Source organism: Poecile atricapillus (genome assembly GCF_030490865.1).
Source record: "Poecile atricapillus isolate bPoeAtr1 chromosome 36 unlocalized genomic scaffold, bPoeAtr1.hap1 SUPER_36_unloc_9, whole genome shotgun sequence".
Lineage (NCBI taxonomy): Eukaryota > Metazoa > Chordata > Aves > Passeriformes > Paridae > Poecile > Poecile atricapillus.
Window position 1 is genome coordinate 22,133 of NW_026708999.1, and position 21,845 is coordinate 43,977.

Consider the following 21,845-nt stretch of genomic DNA (forward strand, 5'->3'; position numbering starts at 1 on the left):
GATTTTCCCCCCAAAAAATTGGGATTTTCCCCAAGAATTGGAATTTTTCCCCAAAAATTGGGATTTTTCCCCCCAAAAATTGGGATTTTTCCCAAAAATGGGGATTTTCCCCCCAATTCCCGCCCTCCCCTCCCCCACAGGAGCTGAGCCCCCTCGAGGTGGTCCCGGAGCCCCCCGGGGGGGTTGGGGTGGGGGAGGGGCCGGCGCCGCCCCCTCCCCCCGCAGAGCCCCCCCCGCCGCCCCTCCCCCCCCCGGCCGTGCCCTCCACCGAGGATTACGGGGGGGAGCACGACTTCCGGCTGGAATTCCGGGAAACGGGAACGGCCAAATCCGTCACCTGCACCGTGAGTACACCGGGAATGAAATCCGGGAATTCATCTGGGAATCTGGGAATTAATCTGGGAATTCCGGGAAACGGGAACCGCCAAATCCGTCACCTGCACCGTGAGTACAGCGGGAAAATCCCGGGAATTCATCTGGGAATCTGGGAATTAATCTGGGAATTCCGGGAAACGGGGACCGCCAAATCCGTCACCTGCACCGTGAGTACACCCGGAAAATCCGGGAATTCTGGGGAGAAATCCGGGAATTAATCTGGGAATTGTGGGGAATGGGAACGGCCAAATCCGTCACCTGCACCGTGAGTACACCGGGAAAATCCGGGAATTCTGGGGAATCTGGGAATTCATCTGGGAATTCTGGGAAACGGGAACGGCCAAATCCGTCACCTGCACCGTGAGTACACCCGGAAAATCCGGGAATTCATCTGGGAATCTGGGAATTCTGGGAATTCTGGGAAACGGGGACCGCCAAATCCGTCACCTGCACCGTGAGTACACCGGGAAAAACCGGGAATTCTGGGGAATCTGGGAATTCTGGGAATTAATCTGGGAAACGGGAACGGCCAAATCCGTCACCTGCACCGTGAGTACACCGGGAAAATCCGGGAATTCATCTGGGAAAAATCTGGGAATTCTGGGAATTAATGCGGGAAACGGGAACCGCCAAATCCGTCACCTGCACCGTGAGTACAGCGGGAATGAAACCTGGGAGTTCTGGGAATAATGCGGGAATTAATCTGGGAATTCCGGGAAATGGGGACCGCCAAATCCGTCACCTGCACCGTGAGTACAGCGGGAATGAAACCTGGGAATTCTGGGGAATCTGGGAATTCTGGGAAATGGGAACGGCCAAATCCGTCACCTGCACCGTGAGTACAGCGGGAAAATCCAGGAATTCATCTGGGAAGCTGGGAATTCTGGGGAGAAATCTGGGAAACGGGAACCGCCAAATCCGTCACCTGCACCGTGAGTACACGGGAATGAAACCTGGGAATTCTGGGAAAAAATCCGGGAATTCTGGGGAGAAATCTGGGAATTAATCTGGGGAGAAATCTGGGAATTAATCTGGGAATTCTGGGAAACGGGAACCGCCAAATCCGTCACCTGCACCGTGAGTACACGGGGAAAACATCCGGGAATTAATCTGGGAATGAAACCTGGGAATTCTGGGGAGAAATCTGGGAATTCTGGGGAGAAATCCGGGAATTCTGGGGAGAAATCTGGGAATTAATCCGGGAATTAATCTGGGAATTCTGTGAAATGGGAACCACCAAATCTGTCACCTGCACCGTGAGTACAGGGAAATGAAATCTGGGAATTCGTCTGGGAAAAATCCGGGAATTCTGGGGAGAAATCCGGGAATTAATCTGGGAATTAATCTGGGAATTAATCTGGGAATGGAGAAATGTGGGAATTAATCTGGGAAATAATCTGGGAATTCTGGGAAACGGGAATGGCCAAATCTGTCACCTGCACCGTGAGTACACGGGAATGAAACCTGGGAATTCTGGGGAAAAATCCGGGAATTGTGGGGAGAAATCCGGGAATTCTGGGGAGAAATCCGGGAATTAATCTGGGAATTAATCTGGGAATTCTGGGGAATGGGAACCACCAAATCCGTCACCTGCACCGTGAGTACGCGGGGAAAAATCCGGGAATTCATCTGGGAAAAATACGGGAATTCTGGGGAGAAATCTGGGAAATAATCTGGGAAATAACCTGGGAATTCTGGGGAATGGGAACGGCCAAATCCGTCACCTGCACCGTGAGTACACGGGAATGAAACCTGGGAATTCTGGAAAAAAATCTGGGAATTCTGGGGAGAAATCCAGGAATTCTGGGGAAAAATCCGGGAATTCTGGGGAGAAATCTGGGAATTCATCTGGGAATTAATGCGGGAAACGGGAACCGCCAAATCCGTCACCTGCACCGTGAGTACAGCGGGAAAATCCGGGAATTCATCTGGGAATCTGGGAAAAATCCGGGAATTAATCTGGGAAACGGGAATGGCCAAATCCGTCACCTGCACCGTGAGTACAGCGGAAATGAAACCTGGGAATTCTGGGGAATCTGGGAATTCTGGGAATTAATCTGGGAATTCCGGGAAACGGGGACCACCAAATCCGTCACCTGCACCGTGAGTACAGCGGGAAAACCCCAGGAATTCTGGGGAGAAATCCGGGAATTCTGGGGAGAAATCCGGGAATTAATTGGGGAATTAATCTGGGAATTCTGGGGGGGAATTCCGGGAAAGGGGAACGGCCAAATCCATCACCTGCACTGTAAGTACACGGGAATGAAACCTGGGAATTCTGGGAAAAAGTCCGGGAATTCTGGGGAGAAATCTGGGAATTCTGGGAAATGGGAACGGCCAAATCCGTCACCTGCACCGTGAGTACACGGGAATGAAACCTGGGAATTCTGGGAATAATGCGGGAATTCTGGGGAATCTGGGAATTCTGGGAATTCCGGGTGGGAATTCTGGGAAATGAGGACAGCCAAATCTGTCACCTGCCCCGGGAGTGTCTGGAATTCTGGGAATTCTGGGAATTCTGGGGAATAATCCAGGAATTCCGGGAATTCTGGGAATTTTAGGAAATCTGGGAAATAATCCAGGAATTCTGGGGAATAATCCAGGAATTCTGGGGAATAATCCAGGAATTTTGGGAATTCTGGGGGGGGGGAATTCTGGGAAATGGGAACGGCCAAATCCGTCACCTGCACCAGGAATGGCGCCGGAATTCCGGGGAAATCCGGGAATTGCGGGAATTTGGGGGAAGGGAATTTCACTGGGATGGATTTTTTTTGGATTTTGGGATATTTGGGGGTTCCCAGAGCCCTCCCAGTAACTCCCAGTTTGTCCCAGTACTCCCCAGTGCTGAACAAGCTCTACTGGGATGGATTTTATCGGGATTCTTTATTATTTGGGTCGTTTTTATTGGGATTTTGGGATACTGGGATGGATTTTTTTGGGATTTTGGGATATTTGGGGGTTCCAGGACCCCTCCCAGTAACTCCCAGTTTGTCCCAGTACTCCCCAGTGCTGAACAAGCTCTACTGGGATGGATTTTATTGGGATTTGGGGATATTTGGATGGATTTTATTGGGATTTTGGGATATTGGGGTGGTTTTTGGGGGGATTTTGGGATATTTGGGGTTTCCCAGAGCCCTCCCAGTAACTCCCAGTTTGTCCCAGTACTCCCCAGTGCTGAACAAGCTCTACTGGGAGGGATTTTATTGGGAATTTGAGATATTTGGATGTTTTTTATTGGGATTTTGGGATATTTGGGTGGATTTTATTGGGATTTTGGGATGCTGGGGTGGTTTTTGGGGGGATTTTGGGATATTTGGGGTTTCCCAGAGCCCTCCCAGTAACTCCCAGTTTGTCCCAGTACTCCCCAGTGCTGAACAAGCTCTACTGGGAGGGATTTTATTGGGAATTTGAGATATTTGGATGTTTTTTATCAGGATTTTTGGTTTCTGGGATGGATTTTTTTGGGATTTTGGGATATTTGGGGGTGTCCCGGAGCCCTCCCAGTAACTCCCAGTTTGTCCCAGTACTCCCCAGTGCTGAACAAGCTCTACTGGGATGGATTTTATAGGGAATTTTGATTATTTGGGTCGTTTTTATCGGGATTTTGGGATATTGGGGTGGATTTTTTTTGGATTTTGGGATATTTGGGGGTTCCCAGAGCCCTCCCAGTAACTCCCAGTTTGTCCCAGTACTCCCCAGTGCTGAACAAGCTCTACTGGGATGGGTTCCATTGGGAATTTGGAGATATTTGGATGGATTTTATCAGGATTTTGGGATATTGGGGTGGTTTTTGGGGGGATTTTGGGATATTTGGGGTTTCCCAGAGCCCTCCCAGTAACTCCCAGTTTGTCCCAGTACTCCCCAGTGCTGAACAAGCTCTACTGGGGTGGATTTTATCGGGAATTTTGATTTTTGGGATGGATTTTGGGTCACTGGGATGGTTTTTATTGGGATTTTGGGATACTGGGATGGATTTTTTTTGGATTTTGGGATATTTGGGGGTTCCCAGAGCCCTCCCAGTAACTCCCAGTTCCTCCCAGTACTCCCCAGTGCTGAACAAGCTCTACTGGGATGGATTTTATTGGGATTTTGGGATATTGGGATGGATTTTTTTGGTATTTTGGGCTATTTGGGGGTTCCAGGACCCCTCCCAGTAACTCCCAGTTCCTCCCAGTACTCCCCAGTGCTGAACAAGCTCTACTGGGATGGGTTCCATTGGGAATTTTGATTTTTGGGATGGATTTTGGGATTCTGGGGTGGATTTTTTTGGGATTTTGGGATATTTGGATGGATTTTTTTGGGATTTTGGGATATTTGGGGGTGTCCCAGAGCCCTCCCAGTAACTCCCAGTTTGTCCCAGTACTCCCCAGTGCTGAACAAGCTCTACTGGGATGGATTTTATTGGGAATTTGTGTTACTGGGGTGGTTTTTATTGGGAATTTGAGATATTTGGATGTTTTTTATCGGGATTTTGGGATATTTGGATGGATTTTTTTTGGGATTTTGGGATTTCTGGGATGGATTTTTTGGGATTTTGGGATATTTGGGGTTTCCCAGAGCCCTCCCAGTAACTCCCAGTTCCTCCCAGTACTCCCCAGTGCTGAACAAGCTCTACTGGGATGGATTTTATCGGGAATTTTGATTTTTGGGATGGATTTTGGGATTCTGGGGTGGATTTTTTTTGGATTTTGGGATATTTGGGGTGTCCCAGAGCCCTCCCAGTAACTCCCAGTTTGTCCCAGTACTCCCCAGTGCTGAACAAGCTGTACTGCCGCCTGGCCAAGCCGTGCCCGGTGCAGGTCAGGGTGGGGGTCCCGCCGCCCCCCGGGGCTCTGCTCCGCGCCGTCGCCGTCTACAAGAAATCCGAGCACGTGGCCGAGGTGGTGAGGAGGTGTCCCCACCACGAGCGCTGCGGGGCAGGAGGTGAGAGATGGGAAATGGGGCAAAAAACCGGGATTTTGGGAAAAAACAAAAAAAAAATGGGGAAAAACGGTGAAAAAATGGGGAAAAAATTCAAAATAATGGGGAAAAAATGGGGAGAAATTGGAAATAATGGGGAAAAAATGTGGGAAATTGGAGGTGGTGGGGAGGTGAGAGATGGGAAATGGGGCAAAAAAACGGGATTTTGGGAAAAAACAAGAAAAAAATGGGGAAAACGGGGAAAAATGGGGAAAAAAATGGCAAAAAATTCAAAATAATGGGGAAAAATGGGAGGGGAGGAGGTGCCCCCACCACGAGCGCTGCGGGGGAGGAGGTGAGAGATGGGAAATGGGGCAAAAAACCGGAATTTTGGGAAAAATTAAAAAAAAAATGTGGAAAAACGGTGAAAAAATGGGGAAAAAATCCAAAATAATGGGGAAAAAATGGGGAAAAATTGGGAAAAAAATGGGAAAAATGGGTGGGAAATGGAAGGGGGGAAGAGGTGAGAGATGGGAAATGGGGGAAAAAACCAGGATTTTGGGAAAAAACAAAAAAAATGAAGAAAAAGGGGGAAAAAATTCAAAAAATGGGGAAAAAATACAAAATAATGGGGAAAAAATGGAGAAAAATGGGTGGGAATGGAGGGAAATGGGAGGGGGGAAGAGGTGAGAGATGGGAAATGGGGGAAAAAATGGGGAATTTGGGAAAAATGGAAAAAAAAATAGGGAAAACCAGGGAAAAAATGGGAGAAAAATGGGGAAAAAATTCAAAATAATGGGGAAAAGTGGGGGGAAATGGGAGGGGAGGAGGTGCCCCCACCACGAGCGCTGCGGGGGAGGAGGTGAGACACCAAAATGGGGCAAAAAACAGGGAAATTGGGAAAAATTTAAAAAAAAATGGGGAAAAACGGTGAAAAAATGGGGAAAAAATTCAAAATAATGGGGAAAAAATTCAAAATAATGGGGAAAAATGGGAGGGGAGGAGGTGTCCCCACCACGAGCGCTGCGGGGGAGGAGGTGAGAGATGGGAAATGGGGCAAAAAACCGGGATTTTGGGAAAAAACAAAAAAAAAATGGGGAAAAACGGTGAAAAAATGGGGAAAAAATTCAAAATAATGGGGAAAAAGTGGGAAAAAATTGGGAAAAAAATGGGAAAAATGGGTGGGAATGGAGAGAAATGGGAGGGGAGGAGGTGAGAGATGGGAAATGGGGGAAAAAAAGGGGATTTTGGGAAAAAACAAAAAAAATGGGGAAAAACGGGGGAAAATGGGGAAAAAATTCAAAATAATGGGGAAAAAATGGGGAAAAATTTAAAATAATGGGGAAAAAATGTGGGGAAATGGGAGGGGGGAAGAGGTGACAGATGGGAAATGGGGCAAAAAAACGGGATTTTGGGAAAAAACAAAAAAAATGGGGAAAAATGGGGAAGAAATGCAAAAAAATGGGGAAAAAATTCAAAATAATGGGGAAAAAATGGTGGGAAATGGGAGGTGAGGAGGTGTCCCCACCACGAGCGCTGTGGGGGAGGAGGTGAGACACCAAAATGGGGCAAAAAACGGGAATTTTGGGAAAAAACAAAAAAAAAATGGGGAAAAACGGTGAAAAAATGGGGAAAAAATTCAAAATAATGAGGAAAAATGGGAAAAATTTTGAAATAATGGGGAAAAAATGTGGGAAATGGGAGGTGGGAGGAGGTGAGAGATGGGAAATGGGGCAAAAAATGGGAATTTGGGAAAAACCAAAAAAAAAATGGGGAAAAATGGTGAAAAAATGGGGAAAAACGGGGAAAAATGGGGAAAAAGTTCAAAATAATGGGGAAAAAATGGGGAAAAATTGGAAATAATGGGGAAAAAATGTGGGAAATGGGAGGGGGGAAGAGGTGAGAGATGGGAAATGGGGCAAAAAATGGGGAATTTGGGAAAAACCAAAAAAAATGGGGAAAAACAGGGAAAAATGGGGAAAAAATACAAAATAATGGGAAAAAAATGGGAAAAAATGGGAAAAAAATGGGAAAAATGGGTGGGAATGGAGGGAAATGGGAGGGAGGGAGGAGGTGAGAGATGGGAAATGGGGGAAAAAACGGGGATTTTGGGAAAAAACAAAAAAAAAATGGGGAAAAACGGTGAAAAAATGGGGAAAAAATTCAAAGTAATGGGGAAAAGTGGGGGGAAATGGGAGGGGAGGAGGTGTCCCCACCATGAGCGCTGCGGGGGAGGAGGTGAGAGATGGGAAATGGGGCAAAAAACCGGGATTTTGGGAAAAATTAAAAAAAAAAAAGGGGAAAAACGGTGAAAAAATGGGGAGAAAATTCAAAATAATGGGGAAAAAATTCAAAATAATGGGGAAAAAATTGAAATAATGGGGGAAAAATGTGGGAAATGGGAGGGGGGGAGGAGGTGAGAGATGGGAAATGGGGCAAAAAAACAGGATTTTGGGAAAAAACAAAAAAAAATGGAAAAAAATAGGGAAAAATAGGGAAAAATGGGAAAATATGGGGAAAAAATTCAAAATAATGGGGAAAAATGGGGAAAAATTTAAAATAATGGGGAAAAAATGGGTGGGAATGGAGGGAAATGGGAAATGGGAGGGAGGGAGGAGGTGAGAGATGGGAAATGGGGGAAAAAAAGGAGATTTTGGGAAAAATGGAAAAAAAAATAGGGAAAAACGGGGGAAAAATGGGGAAAAATTCAAAAAAATGGGGAAAAATGGGAAAAAATTCGAAATAATGGGGAAAAATGGGGGGAAATGGGAGGTGGGAAGGAGGTGAGGGATGGGAAATGGGGGAAAAAATGGGGAATTTGGGAAAAAACAAAAAAAAAAGGGGAAAAATGGGGGAAAAAATGGGAGAAAAATGGGGAAAAAATTCAAAATAATTGGGGAAAAATGGTGGGAAATGGGAGGTGAGGAGATGTTCCCACCATGAGCACTGTGGGGGAGGAGGTGAGACACCAAAATGGGGCAAAAAACGGGAATTTTGGGAAAAGTTAAAAAAAAAATGGGGAAAAACGGTGAAAAAATGGGGAAAAAATTCAAAGTAATGGGGAAAAAATGGGGAAAAATTTAAAATAATGGGGAAAAAATGTGGGAAATGGGAGGGGGAGGAGGTGAGAGATGGGAAATGGGGCAAAAAATGGGGAATTTGGGAAAAAACAAAAAAAAAGGGGAAAAATGGGGGGAAAAATGGGTGGGAATGGGGGGAAATTGGGAAATTTTGGGGCTGATTTTGGACTTTTGGGGCTGATTTTGGGGTTTTGGGGCAGATTTTGGGGTTGATTTTGGGGTTTTGGGTTTGATTTTGGGGTTTTAGATTGATTTTGGGGTTCTGGGGCTGAGTTTGGGGTTTTGGGGTCGATTTGGGGGTTTTGGGGCTGATTTTGGACATTTGGGGTCGATTTTGGGGTCGATTTTGGGTTTTTGGGGTTGATTTGGGGTTTTTGGGGCTGTTTTCGGGGGTTTTGGGCTGATTTTGGGGCAGATTTGGGCGTTCTGGGGTTGATTTTTGGGTTTTGGGGCTGAATTTGGGGTCAGCTTTGGATTTTTGGGGTTGGTTTTGGGGTTTTGGGGCTGATTTTGGACATTTGGGGCTGATTTTGGATTTGATTTTGGGTTTTTGGGGTCAATTTTGGGTTTTTGGGGTCGATTTTGGGTTTGATTTTGGGGCTGATTTTGGGTTTTGGGGCTGGTTTTGGGGTCAATTTTGGGATTTTGGGGTTGATTTTGGGTTCTTGGGGCTGATTGTGGGGTCAATTTTGGGTTTTGGGGCTGATTTTGGGGTCAATTTTAGGGTTTTGGGGCTGTTTTTGGGGTCGATTTTAGGTTTTTGGGGTCGATTTTGGGGTTTGGGGGCTGATTTTGAGGTCAGGTTTGGGTTTTGGGGCTGATTTTGGGGTCAATTTTGGGGTTTTTGGGGCTGATTTTGGGTTCTTGGGGCTGATTTTGGGGTCAATTTTGGGATTTTGGGGTCAATTTTGGGTTCTTGGGGCTGATTTTGGGGCTGATTTTGGGGTCAATTTTGGGATTTTGGGGCTGATTTTGGGGTTAATTTTGGGATTTTGGGGTTGATTTTGGGTTTTTGGGGTTGATTTTGGGTTTTTGGGGCTGATTCGGGGTTTTGGGGCTGATTTTGGGGTCAATTTTGGGATTTTGGGGCTGATTTTGGGTTCTTGGGGCTGATTTTGGGGCTGATTTGGGATTTTGGGGCTGATTTTGGGTTTTTGGGGTCAATTTTGGGATTTTGGGGCTGATTTGGGGTTCTTGGGGCTGATTTGGGGTTTTTGGGGCTGATTTTGGGGTCCCCCTCAGGTGACGCCCCCGCCCAGCACCTGATCCGGGTGGAGGGGAACCCCCAGGCTCGGTACCAGGACGACGAAACCACCAAGAGACACAGCGTGGCCGTGCCCTACTCACCCCCCGAGGTGACCCCAAAACCCTTCCTGGGACCCCAAAAACCTCCCTGGGACCCCAAAAATCCTTCTCTGGGACCCCAAAAACCCCCTGGGACCCCAAAAACCCCCTGGGACCCCAAAATCCTTCTCTGGGACCCCAAAAACCTCCCTGGGACCCCAAAATCCTTCTCTGGGACCCCAAAATCCTTCTCTGGGACCCCAAAAACCTCCCTGGGACCCCAAAATCCTTCCCTGGGACCCCAAAAATCTTCCTGGGACCCCAAAATCCCTTCCTGGGACCCCAAAAACCTTCCCTGGGACCCCAAAAATCTTCTCTGGGACCCCAAAAATCTTCTCTGGGACCCCAAAATCCCCCCCTGGGACCCCAAAAACCCCCCTGGGACCCCAAAATCCCTTCCTGGGACCCCAAAACCCTTCCCTGGGACCCCAAAAATCTTCTCTGGGACCCCAAAATCCCCCTGGGACCCCAAAAACCCCCTGGGGACCCCAAAAACCCCCTGGGACCCCAAAATCCCCCTGGGGACCCCAAAATCCTTCTCTGGGACCCCAAAAACCTTCCCTGGGACCCCAAAAACCTTCCCTGGGACCCCAAAATCCTTCTCTGGGACCCCAAAAACCCCCCTGGGACCCCAAAATCCTTCCCTGGGACCCCAAAAACCTTCCCTGGGACCCCAAAAACCTTCCTGGGACCCCAAAATTCCTTCCTGGGACCCCAAAATTCCTTCCTGGGACCCCAAAAACCTTCCCTGGGACCCCAAAAACCTTCCTGGGACCCCAAAAACCTCCCTGTGACCCCAAAAACCTTCCCTGGGACCCCAAAATCCTTCCTGGGACCCCAAAAACCCCCTGGGGACCCCAAAATCCTTCTCTGGGACCCCAAAAACCATCCCTGGGACCCCAAAATCCTTCTCTGGGACCCCAAAAACCCCCTGGGGACCCCAAAATCCTTCCTGGGACCCCAAAAACCATCCCTGGGACCCCAAAAATCTTCCTGGGACCCCAAAAACCTCCCTGGGACCCCAAAAATCTTCCTGGGACCCCAAAAACCTTCCTGGGACCCCAAAAATCTTCCTGGGACCCCAAAAACCTTCCTGGGACCCCAAAAATCTTCCTGGGACCCCAAAACCCCCCCTGGGACCCCAAAATCCTTCTCTGGGACCCCAAAAACCTTCCTGGGACCCCAAAAACCTTCCTGGGACCCCAAAATCCTTTCCTGGGACCCCAAAAACCTTCCCTGGGACCCCAAAAACCCCCCTGGGACCCCAAAAACCTCCCTGGGACCCCAAAAACCCCCCCTGGGACCCCAAAAACCTCCCTGGGACCCCAAAAACCTTCCTGGGACCCCAAAATCCTTCCTGGGACCCCAAAATCCTTCCTGGGACCCCAAAATCCTTCCCTGAGACCTCAAAATCCTTCCTGGGACCCCAAAAACCTCCCTGGGACCCCAAAATCCTTCCCTGGGACCCCAAAAACCTCCCTGGAACCCCAAAACCCTTCCCTGGGACCCCAAAAACCCCCTGGGACCCCAAAAACCTTCTCTGGGACCCCAAAACCCTTCCCTGAGACCCCAAAATCCTTCTCTGGGACCCCAAAAACCTCCCTGGGACCCCCAAAAACCTTCCCTGGGACCCCAAAATCCTTCCCTGGGACCCCAGAATCCTTCCCTGGAACCCCAAAAACCTCCCTGGGACCCCAAAATCCTTCCCTGGGACCCAAAAATCCTTCCCTGGGACCCCAAAAACCTTCCTGGGACCCCAAAATCCTTCCTGGGACCCCAAAATCCTTCCCTGAGACCTCAAAATCCTTCCTGGGACCCCAAAAACCTCCCTGGGACCCCAAAATCCTTCCCTGGGACCCCAAAAACCTCCCTGGAACCCCAAAACCCTTCCCTGGGACCCCAAAAACCCCCTGGGACCCCAAAAACCTTCTCTGGGACCCCAAAACCCTTCCCTGAGACCCCAAAATCCTTCTCTGGGACCCCAAAAACCTCCCTGGGACCCCCAAAAACCTTCCCTGGGACCCCAAAATCCTTCCCTGGGACCCCAGAATCCTTCCCTGGAACCCCAAAAACCTCCCTGGGACCCCAAAATCCTTCCCTGGGACCCAAAAATCCTTCCCTGGGACCCCAAAAACCTTCCTGGGACCCCAAAATCCTTCCTGGGACCCCAAAAACCTCCCTGGGACCCCAAAATCCTTCTCTGGGACCCCAAAATTCTTCCTGGGACCCCAAAAACCCCCTGGGACCCCAAAAACCCCCCAAAACACCCCCTGGGACCCCAAATATCCCCCCTGAGGTGACCCCAAAACACCCTGGGACCCCAAAATCCCTTCCTGAGACCCGAAAAACTTTCATGGGATCCCAAAAACCTCCCTGGGACCCCAAAATCCCCCTGGGGACCCCAAAAACCCTTCCTGGGACCCCAAAATCCCCCTGGGACCCCAAAACACCCCAAAAACACCCCCAAAACCCCAAATATTCCCCCTGAGGTGACCCCAAAACCTCCCTGGGACCCCAAAATCCCTTCCTGAGACCCCAAAAACCTCTCTGGAACCCCAAAACCTCTCTGGGACCCCAAAAAATCTTCCCTGGGACCCCAAAAACCCCCAAAATACCCCAAATACGCTCCCGGTGTGGCTGGGTTTGGGGTCTGGGGTGGATTTTGGGGTGGATTTTGTGTTTTGGGGTGGATTTCGGGTGTGTTTTGGGGGTGTTTTTGGGGTGTATTTCAGGGTGTTTTGGGGCTATGTTTTGGGGTGTATTTATGGTGTATTTGGGCTGTATTTAGGGTGTATTTTAGGGTGTATTTTGGGGGTGTTTTGGGGTGTATTTCAGGGTGTTTTGGGGTGTTTTTGGGGTGTAGTTTGTGTTTTAGGGTGTATTTTAGGATGTATTTAGGGTGTATTTTAGGGTGTATTTTGGGAGTGTTTTGGGGTGTATTTCAGGGTGTTTTGGGGCTGTGTTTTGGGGTGTATTTTGTGTTTTGGGCTGTATTTAGGGTGTATTTTGGGGTGTATTTAGGGTGTATTTTGGGGGTGTTTTTGGGGTGTATTTCAGGGTGTTTTGGGGTGTATTTTGTGTTTTGGGGTGTATTTTGTGTTTTGGGGTGTATTTATGGTGTATTTGGGGTGTATTTAGGGTGTATTTTGGGAGTGTTTTGGGGTGTATTTCAGGGTGTTTTGGGGCTATGTTTTGGGGTGTATTTTGTGTTTTAGGGTGTATTTTAGGGTGTATTTTGGGGGTGTTTTGGGGTGTATTTCAGGGTGTTTTGGGGTGTATTTTGTGTTTTGGGGTGTATTTTGTGTTTTGGGCTGTATTTAGGGTGTATTTTGGGGTGTATTTAGGGTGTGTTTTGGGGTGGTTTTGGGGTGTATTTCAGGGTGTTTTGGGGCTGTGTTTTGGGGTGTATTTTGTGTTTTAGGGTGTATTTTGGGGTGTATTTATGGTGTATTTGGGCTGTATTTAGGGTGTATTTTGGGAGTGTTTTGGGGTGTATTTCAGGGTGTTTTGGGGTGTTTTTGGGCTGTATTTTGTGTTTTAGGGTGTATTTTGGGGGTGTTTTTGGGGTGTATTTCAGGGTGTTTTGGGGCTGTGTTTTGGGCTGTATTTTGTGTTTTAGGGTGTATTTTGGGGTGTATTTAAGGTGTACTTAGGGTGTATTTTGGGAGTGTTTTGGGGTGTATTTCAGGGTGTTTTGGGGTGTTTTTGGGGTGTATTTTGTGTTTTAGGGTGTATTTAGGGTGTATTTTGGGGGTGTTTTTGGGGTGTATTTCAGGGTGTTTTGGGGCTGTGTTTTGGGGTGTTTTTTGTGTTTTAGGGTGTATTTAGGGTGTATTTTGGGGGTGTTTTTGGGGTGTATTTCAGGGTGTTTTGGGGCTGTGTTTTGGGGTGTTTTTGGGGTGTATTTTGTGTTTTAGGGTGTATTTTGGGGTGTATTTCAGGCTGTATTTTGGGGGTGTTTTTGGGGTGTATTTCAGGCTGGTTTTGGGGTGTTCTTGGGGTGTTTTTGGGGTGTATTTCAAGGTGTTTTTGTGGTGTTTTTGGGGGGGTTTCAGGCTGTATTTTGGGCTGGTTTTGGGGTGTATTTCAGGGTGTTTTTGGGGTGGTTTTGGGGTGTTTTGGGGCTGGTTTTTTGGGTGTATTTTGGGGTGTTTTGGGGTGTTCTTGGGCTGTATTTGGGCTGTAATTTGGGCTGTTTTTGGGGTGTATTTCAGGGTGTTTTTGGGGTATTTTGGGCTGGTTTTGGGCTGGTTTTGGGGTGGTTTTGGGGTGTATTTCAGGCTGTTTTTGGGGTGTTTTGGGGCTGTTTTTGGGGTGTATTTTGGGAGTATTTAGGGTGTATTTTGGGGTGTTTTGGGCTGTATTTGGGCTGTAATTTGGGCTGGTTTTGGGGTGTATTTCAGGTTGTTTTTGGGGTGTTTTGGGGCTGTTTTTGGGGTGTATTTTGGGAGTATTTAGGGTGTATTTTGGGGTGTTCTTGGGCTGTATTTGGGCTGGTTTTGGGGTGTATTTCAGGGTGGTTTTGGGGTGTTTTGGGGCTGTTTTTGGGGTGTTTTTGGGGCTGTATTTTGGGCTGTATTTTAGGCGGTATTTTGGGCTGTTTTGGGGGTGTTTTTGGGGTGTATTTTGGGGTGGTTTTGGGTTGTGTCTTGGGCTGTATTTAGGCTGTTTTTGGGGTGTATTTCAGGCTGTATTTTGGGGTGTATTTCAGGCTGTTTTTGGGGTGTATTTCAGGCTGTATTTTGGGGTGTATTTCAGGCTGTATTTTGGGGTGTATTTCAGGCTGGTTTTGGGCTGTTTTTGGGCTGTTTTTGGGGTGTATTTTGGGTGTATTTAGGGTGTATTTCGGTCTGGTTTTGGGCTGGTTTTGGGCTGTTTTTGGGCTGTTTTTGGGGTGTTTTTGGGGTGTATTTTGGGTGTATTTAGGGTGTATTTCGGTCTGGTTTTGGGCTGGTTTTGGGCTGTTTTTGGGCTGTTTTTGGGGTGTTTTTGGGGTGTATTTTGGGCTGTATTTTGGGGTGGTTTGGGCTGTTTTGGGCTGTATTTTGGGGTGTTTTGGGGTGTATTTCAGGCTGTATTTTGGGTTGGTTTTGGGGTGTATTTCAGGCTGTATTTTGGGGTGGTTTGGGCTGGTTTTGGGGTGTATTTCAGGGTGTTTTTGGGGTGTATTTTGGGTGTATTTTGGGCTGGTTTTGGGGTGTTTTGGGTTGTTTTTGGGGTGGTTTTGGGCTGTATTTCAGGCTGTATTTTGGGTTGTTTTTGGGGTGTTTTTGGGCTGTATTTCGGGGTTCCCCTCTAAGAGCTGTCTCCCCTCTCCAGGTGGGCTCCGAGTGCACCACGGTTCTCTACAACTTCATGTGCAACAGCTCCTGCATGGGGGGCATGAACCGCCGGCCCATCCTCACCATCCTCACCCTCGAGGGGCCGGGGTGAGCCCCCAAAATCCGGGGAACCCCCCCAGAACCCGACACAGCTCGCCCCAAAACCCTGACAGTTCCCATCTCCCCGAAAAAACGGGATTTCTGCACCGAAATTGGGGTTTTCTGCACTAAAATCTGAATTTTCTGCACCGAAATCTAAATTTTTTTGAGCCTAAAAATGTGGGATTTTCCCTAAATATGGGATCATTCACCCCAAAAATCTGGGAGTTTTCATCCCCCAGAAATCTGAGTTTTCCTGCCTGAAAATCTGAATTCTCTGGGCATAAAAATCTGAATTTTTTGGGTCTAAAAATGTGGGATTTTTTTAAAATATGAGATCGTTCACTCCAAAACCCTGACAGTTCCCGTCACCCCAAAAAAATGGGATTTCTGCACCAAAATTGGGGTTTTTTGCACCAAAACCTGAATTTTCTGCACCAAAATCTGAATTTTATGCACCAGAATCTGTTTTTTTTGCCTTAAAAATCTGAATTTTCTGCTTTTAAAAATGTGGGGTTTTCTTAAAATCTGGGATCGTTCGCTCCTAAATTTGGGATTTTTCACCCCAAAAATTTGGGGTTTGGGGGGTTCCTGGGTGGGGTTTTTGGGGTGGTTTGGGGTGGTTTTGGCCGATTTCGGGGTGTTTTAGGTTGTTTTTGGGGTGTTTCAGGGTGTTTTTGGCTGTTTTGGGGGTGTTTTTGGCCGATTTTGGTGTGGTTTTGGCTGTTTTTAGGGTGTTTCTGGCTGTTCTCGGGGTGTTTTTGGCCGATTTCGGGGTGTTTCAGGGTGTTTCTGGCTGTTTTTGGCTGATTTCGGGGTGTTTTTGGCCGATTTCGGGGTGTTTGTGGCTGTTTTTGGGGTGTTTTTGGCCGATTTTGGGGTGTTTCTGGCAGGGGACAGACGTTGACCTGTCGCTGTTTCGAGGTTCGGGTGTCCCCGGGTGGGTCAGGGCTGGGATTTTGGGGTGTTTTTGGCTGTTTTTGGGGTGTCTTTGGACAATTTCGGGCCATTTTTGGCTGTTTTGCATGTGGTTTTGGCCGATTTCAGGCTGTTTTGGGGGTGGTTTTGGCTGTTTTTGGGGTGTTTTTGGCCGATTTTGGGGTGTTTTTAGGGTGTTTTTGGGGTGTTCTTGGCTGTTTTTAGGGTGTTTTTGGGGTGTTTCTGGCTGTTTTCAGGGTGTTTTTGGCCGATTTCAGGGTGTTTTTGGCTGTTTTCAGGGTGGTTTTGGGGTGTTTTTGGCTGTTTTTGGGGTGTTTTTGGCTGGTTTTGGGTGTTTTGGGGGTGTTTTTGGCTGTTTTTGGGGGGTTTTCGGGTGTTTGGGGGGTGTTTTTTGGTTGTTTTGGGGGTGGTTTTGGCCGATTTCGGGGTGTTTTTGGCTGTTTTCAGGGTGTTTTTGGCTGGTTTGGGGGTGTTTTTGGTTGTTTTGGGGGTGTTTTTGGCCGATTTCGGGGTGGTTTTGGCTGTTTTTGGGGTGTTTTTGGGTGTTTTGGGGGTGTTTTTGCTTGTTTTTTGGCTGTTTTCAGGGTGTTTTGGGGGTGGTTTTGGCCGATTTCGGGGTTGTTTTGGCTGTTTTTGGGGTGTTTTTGGTTGTTTTGGGGGTGTTTTTGGTTGTTTTGGGGGTGTTTTTGGCCGATTTCGGGGTGTTTTTGGCCGATTTCGGGGTGTTTCAGGGGGTTTCTGGCTGGTTTTGGCTGATTTTGGGGTGGTTTTTGGCTGTTTTCAGGGTGTTTTTGGCCGATTTTGGTGTGTTTTTGGCTGTTTTTGCTGTTTTCGGGTTGGTTTTGGCCGATTTCAGGGTGTTTCCGGGTGTTTCAGGGTGTTTTTGGCTGTTTTCAGGGTGATTTTTGCTGTTTTCGGGGTGTTTTTGGCTGATTTCGGGGTGGTTTTGGCCTATTTTGGTGTGTTTTTGGTTGTTTTTGCTGTTTTTGGGGTGTTTTTGGCCGATTTTGGGGTGGTTTTGGCTGTTTCTGGCTGTTTTCGGGGTGTTTTTGGCCGATTTTGGTGTGTTTTTGGCTGTTTTTGCTGTTTTCGGGGTGTTTTTGGGTGATTTCGGGGTGTTTCAGGGTGTTTCTGGCTGGTTTTGGCCAATTTTGGGGTGTTTTTGGCCGATTTTGGTGTATTTTTGGCTGTTTCTGGCTGTTTTCGGGGTGTTTTTGGCCGATTTCCGGGTGTTTCAGGGTGTTTTTGGCCGATTTTGGGGTGTTTTTGGCTGTTTCTGGCTGTTTTCGGGGTGTTTTTGGCCGATTTCGGGTGTTTCTGGCAGGGGACAGACTCTCGGCCGCCGCTGTTTCGAGGTTCGTGTCTGCGCCTGCCCCGGCCGCGATCGGCGCCTGGAGGAGGAGAACCAGCGCAAAAGGGGCGGGGCCAAGCGAGGTGAGGGCGGGGCCTGAGCCTGGGTGGGCGGGGCCTGGGCTTGGGTCTATCCAATGGGGATGAGGGCGTGGCCTGGGCTTTGAAAGGGGGCGTGGCCTGACCCTGGTGGGTCTAAAAGGGGCGTGGCCACCTCAGAGGGGGCGTGGCCTGACTCTGGTGGGTCTAAAAGGGGCGTGGCCACCTCAGAGAGGGCGTGGCCTGACCCTGGTGGGTCTAAAAGGGGCGTGGCCAACTCAGAGGGGGCGTGGCCTGACAGAAAGGGGCGTGGCCACACTGGGTGAGTTTGGGGTGGGTTTAATGGGGGTGGGGCAAAGTGGGCGTGGCCTGGGCCGGGTGGGGGGTGGGGGAGGGGTCAAACATAAATAGGGCGTGGTCAGGGTGGGGCCTAAAATGGGGTGGGGTGAAATATGCTAATGAGGAGGTGAATAATTATGGGTAATGGGCGTGGCCTGCTCAGAGGGGTCTCCAGTGATTGGGGGGGGTCTCAGGGGGTTTTGGGGGGTCCCTGAGCCCCTCCTGCCCCTCCCCCAGCCCTGCCCCCCCCGGCTGAAGCCCCCGAGAGCTCCAAGAAGAGGGTCCTGGACCCCGACCCCGAGATCTTCACCCTGCAGGTGGGACCGGGGGGCTTGGGGGGCTTGGGGAGCGAATTCGGGGTCCCCAGGGGGAAATTCGGGGTCCAGAGAGGGAAATTTGGGGTCCCAAGATAAAATTTGGGGTCCCCAGGGGGAAATTTGGGGTGCCCAAGAGGGAAATTTGGGGTCCCCAGGGGGAAATTTGGGGTCCCCAGGGGGAAATTTGAAGTCCTATGGGTGAAATTTGGGCTCCTGAGGGGAAATTTGAGGTCCCGAGGGGGAAATTTGGGGTCTCCAGGGGGAAATTTGGGGTCTCTGGGGTGAAATTTGGGGTCCCAAGGGGGAGATTTGGGGTCCCAAGGGTGAAATTCGGGGTCCTCAGGAGGAAATTTGGGGTCCCAAGATAAAATTTGGGGTGCCCAGGAGCAAATTCGGGGTCCCCAGGGGGAAATTTGGGGTGCCCAGGAGGAAATTTGGGGTCCCCAGGGGGAAATTTGAAGTCCTGTGGGTGAAATTTGGGGTCCTGAGGGGAGATTTGAGGTCCCAAGGGTGAAATTCAGGGTCCTCAGGAGGAAATTTGGGGTCCCAAGATAAAATTTGGGGTCCCCAGGAGCAATTAGGGTTCCTAAGGGGGAAATTTGGGGTCCCCAGGAGCAAATTTGGGGTCCCCAGGGGGAATTAGGGTTCTTGAGGGGGAAATTTGGGGTCCCCAGGGGGAAATTTGGGGTCCCGAGTGGGTTTTTAGGCATCCCAGAGAGCGATTTGGGATCCCAGGAGAGTTTTTAGGGGTCCCAGGGTGACAATTTGGGGTCCCAAAAGGATTTTCGAAGTCTCACAGTGACAATTCGGGGTCCCAGGGGGATTTTAGGGTTCCCAAGGGGGTTTTTAGGGGTCCCAGGGTGACAAATTGGGGTCACAAAAGGATTTTAGGAGTCTCACAGTGACAATTTGGGGTCCCAGAGAGATTTTTAGGGGTCCCAGGGTGATAATTCGGGGTCCCAGGCTGACAATTCGGGGTCCCAGAGTGACAATTTGGGGTCCCAGTGGGATTTTTAGGGGTCCCAGAGGGATTTTTAGGGGTCCCAGGGTGACAATTCGGGGTCCCAGGGTGACAATTTGGGGTCCCAGGATGAATTTTAGGGGTCCCAGGACCCTCAAGGTGCTGCTTTTGGGGGAGGGGTCTGTCCCTAAAGCACCCCCCCATCACCCCAGACATTTTGGGGGGGGTCCAGCCCTTTTGGGGACCCCCCTGAGCCCCGATTTTGGGCTGGGGGCAGGTGAGGGGCCGGAAACGCTTCGAGATGCTCCGGACCATCAACGAGGCCCTGGAGGCCGCCGAGGCCGCGGGGACGGCGCCGCGAACGTGAGACCCCCACGGGGCTGGGGGGGTCCTGGGGGGGTCTGGGGGGGGCCTGGGGTCATTTTGGGGGTCCTGGGGGGGTCTGGGGTCATTTTGGGGGTCCTGGGGTCACTTTGGGGTCACTTTTGGGGACCTGGGGTCACTTTGGGGTCATTTTGGGAGTCCTGGGGTCACTTTGGGGTCAATTTGGGGGTCCTGGGGGGGTCTTGGGGTCACTTGGGGGGGCCTAGGGGGGGTCTGGTGTCATTTTGGGGGGCCTGGGGTCACTTTGGGGTCATTTTGGGGGTCCTGGGGGGGTCTGGTGTCATTTTGGGGGGTCTGGGGTCACTTTGGGGTCACTTTGGGGGGCCTGGGGTCACTTTGGGGTCATTTTGGGGGTCCTGGGGGGGTCTGGGGTCATTTTGGGGGGCCTGGGGTCACTTTGGGGTCACTTTTGGGGTCCTGGGGTCACTTTGGGGTCACTTTGGGGGTTCTGGGGGGATCTGGGGTCATTTTGGGGTCACTTTGGGGGTCCTGGGGTCACTTTGGGGTCATCTGGGGGGGGTCTGGGGTCATTTTGGGGGTCCTGGGGTCATTTTGGGGTCACTTTGGAGGGCCTGGGGTCCCTTTGGGGTCAATTTGGGGTCCTGGGGTCACTTTGGGGGTCCTGGGGTCATTTCAGGGTCACTTGGGGGTCACTTGGGGGGTCCTGGGGTCACTTTGGGAGGGTTTGGGATCACTTGGAGGGGCTGGGAAGGGTCTGGGGGTCTGGTGGGGGTCTGGGGTCACTTTGGGGGGCCTGGGGTCACTTTGGGGTCACTTTGGGGGAAATTTGGGGGGTCTGGGGTCACTTTGGGGGTCCTGGGGGGATCTGGGGTCACTTGGGGGGGAATTTGGGGGGTCTGGGGTCACTTTGGGGTCACTTTGGGGGGATCTGGGGTCACTTTGGGGGAATTTGGGGGTGACTCGGGGGGGGGTCTCCTTGACGGATTTTGGGCTGAATTTTGGGAATTTTGGGGTGACTCCAGGGGGTCTCTGTGTGGGATTTCAGGGGGAATTTGGGACTGGGAGAATTTTGGGGTGACTCGGGGGGGGTCTCTGTGAGGGATTTTGGGGTGAATTTGGGGAATTTCAGGGTGGCTCCAGGGGGTCTCTGTGAGGGATTTTGGGGTGAATTTGGGGAATTTTGGGGTGACTCCGGGGGTCCCTGGGTGGGATTTTGGGGTGAATTTGGGACTGGGGGAATTTGGGGGTGACTCTGGGGGGGGTCTCTGGGTGGGAATTTTGGACTTGTGGAATTTTGGGGTGACTCGGGGGGGGTCTCAGTGAGGGATTTTGGGGTGAATTTGGGGAATTTTGGGGTGACTTGGGAGGGTCTCAGTGGGAATTTGGGGCTGGAGGAATTTGGGGGTGACTCCGGGGGGTCTCTGTGAGGGATTTTGGGGTGAATTTTGGGGTGATTCGGGGGGGGGTCCTTGTGAGGGATTTTGGGGCGAATTTGGGGAATTTTGGGGTGACTCGGGGGGGTCTAAGTGAGGGATTTTGGGGTGACTCAGGGGGGTCTCTGTGAGGGATTTTTGGGGTGAATTTGGGGAATTTTGGGGTGACTCTGGGGGGTCTCTGACTCTCCCCTCCCCCCCGGGACCAGGGGGCGGCGCCCGCGGGGGGAGGGGCCAGTGCCCCGTGGGAAGAAGCTGCTGCTCAAACCGGAGTCGGGGGACTCGGATTGACCCCGCCCCCTCCCCGCAGACCACGCCCCCTCCCCCGGAGGCCACGCCCCCTCCCCTGCAGGCCACGCCCCCTTTCCCACCACACCCCCAATCCCCGTTTCCCATTGGCCCATCCCGTGTAGCCCCGCCCCTTTTGCTTTTAGCCACGCCCACCTGTCAATCACAACTTTGACCACGCCCCCTTTAAACATGGAGCTTTAGCCACGCCCACCTGTCAATCACAGCGTTGGCCACGCCCCCTTTAACCACTGGGCTTTAGCCACGCCCACCTGTCAATCATTGCTTTGACCACGCCCCCTTAACCGCTGAGCTTTGGCCACGCCCACCTGTCAATCACCAGTTTTGGCCACGCCCCCTTTAACCACTGGGTTTTAGCCACGCCCACCTGTCAATCACAGCTTTGGCCACGCCCACCTGTCAATCACAGTTTTGGCCACGCCCCCTTTAACCCCTTAGCTTTAGCCACGCCCACTTTAATCCCCTGCCCTTCATTTTAGCCACGCCCACTTTAATGAGATGCATCCTTTAAGCCACGCCCACATCCTGCATGATGACGTCATCCCCGGCCACGCCCCCCTCCCTCTCCCCCGCGGATTTTTAATGTTTTTATACAATAAAGGAATTTTTTATATCGCCCCTCCCCCCACCTGAGCGTGAGGGGGGAGGGGCTGGGGGGGGAGGGGCAAGGGGGGGTCAATTTGGGGGTGTCAAAA

At 50.4% G+C, this 21,845-nt stretch overlaps 1 protein-coding gene across 8 annotated transcripts; it reads left to right on the forward strand.

The window, feature by feature from the left end:
- The first annotated feature begins 488 nt into the window (after positions 1-488).
- On the forward strand, positions 489-21,766 carry TP53 (tumor protein p53). Of its 8 annotated transcripts, none has more exons than XM_058828568.1 (9): positions 489-542; positions 5,118-5,266; positions 6,105-6,136; positions 9,597-9,709; positions 15,018-15,127; positions 17,382-17,491; positions 18,023-18,102; positions 19,341-19,426; positions 21,045-21,766. In XM_058828568.1, the coding sequence occupies exons 5-9, from the start codon at positions 15,054-15,056 to the stop codon at positions 21,130-21,132; spliced, it is 438 nt and encodes a 145-aa protein (XP_058684551.1). In that variant the 5' UTR covers positions 489-542; positions 5,118-5,266; positions 6,105-6,136; positions 9,597-9,709; positions 15,018-15,053; the 3' UTR covers positions 21,133-21,766. The 8 variants fall into 8 exon arrangements, with proteins under 8 accessions (XP_058684551.1, XP_058684553.1, XP_058684552.1 ...); XM_058828570.1 differs by lacking the exon at positions 489-542 and adding an exon at positions 802-829; XM_058828569.1 differs by lacking the exon at positions 489-542 and adding an exon at positions 891-924.
- Positions 21,767-21,845: the final 79 nt, after the last annotated feature.

Coding starts and splice junctions, on each gene's coding strand:
- TP53 (XM_058828565.1), top strand. CDS start 2,234: ATGCGGGAAACGGGAACCGCCAAATCCGTCACCTGCACC. Junction 2,273..5,117: donor CCAAATCCGTCACCTGCACC/GTGAGTACAGCG, acceptor AGTTTGTCCCAG/TACTCCCCAGTGCTGAACAA. Junction 9,710..15,017: donor TGCCCTACTCACCCCCCGAG/GTGACCCCAAAA, acceptor TCCCCTCTCCAG/GTGGGCTCCGAGTGCACCAC.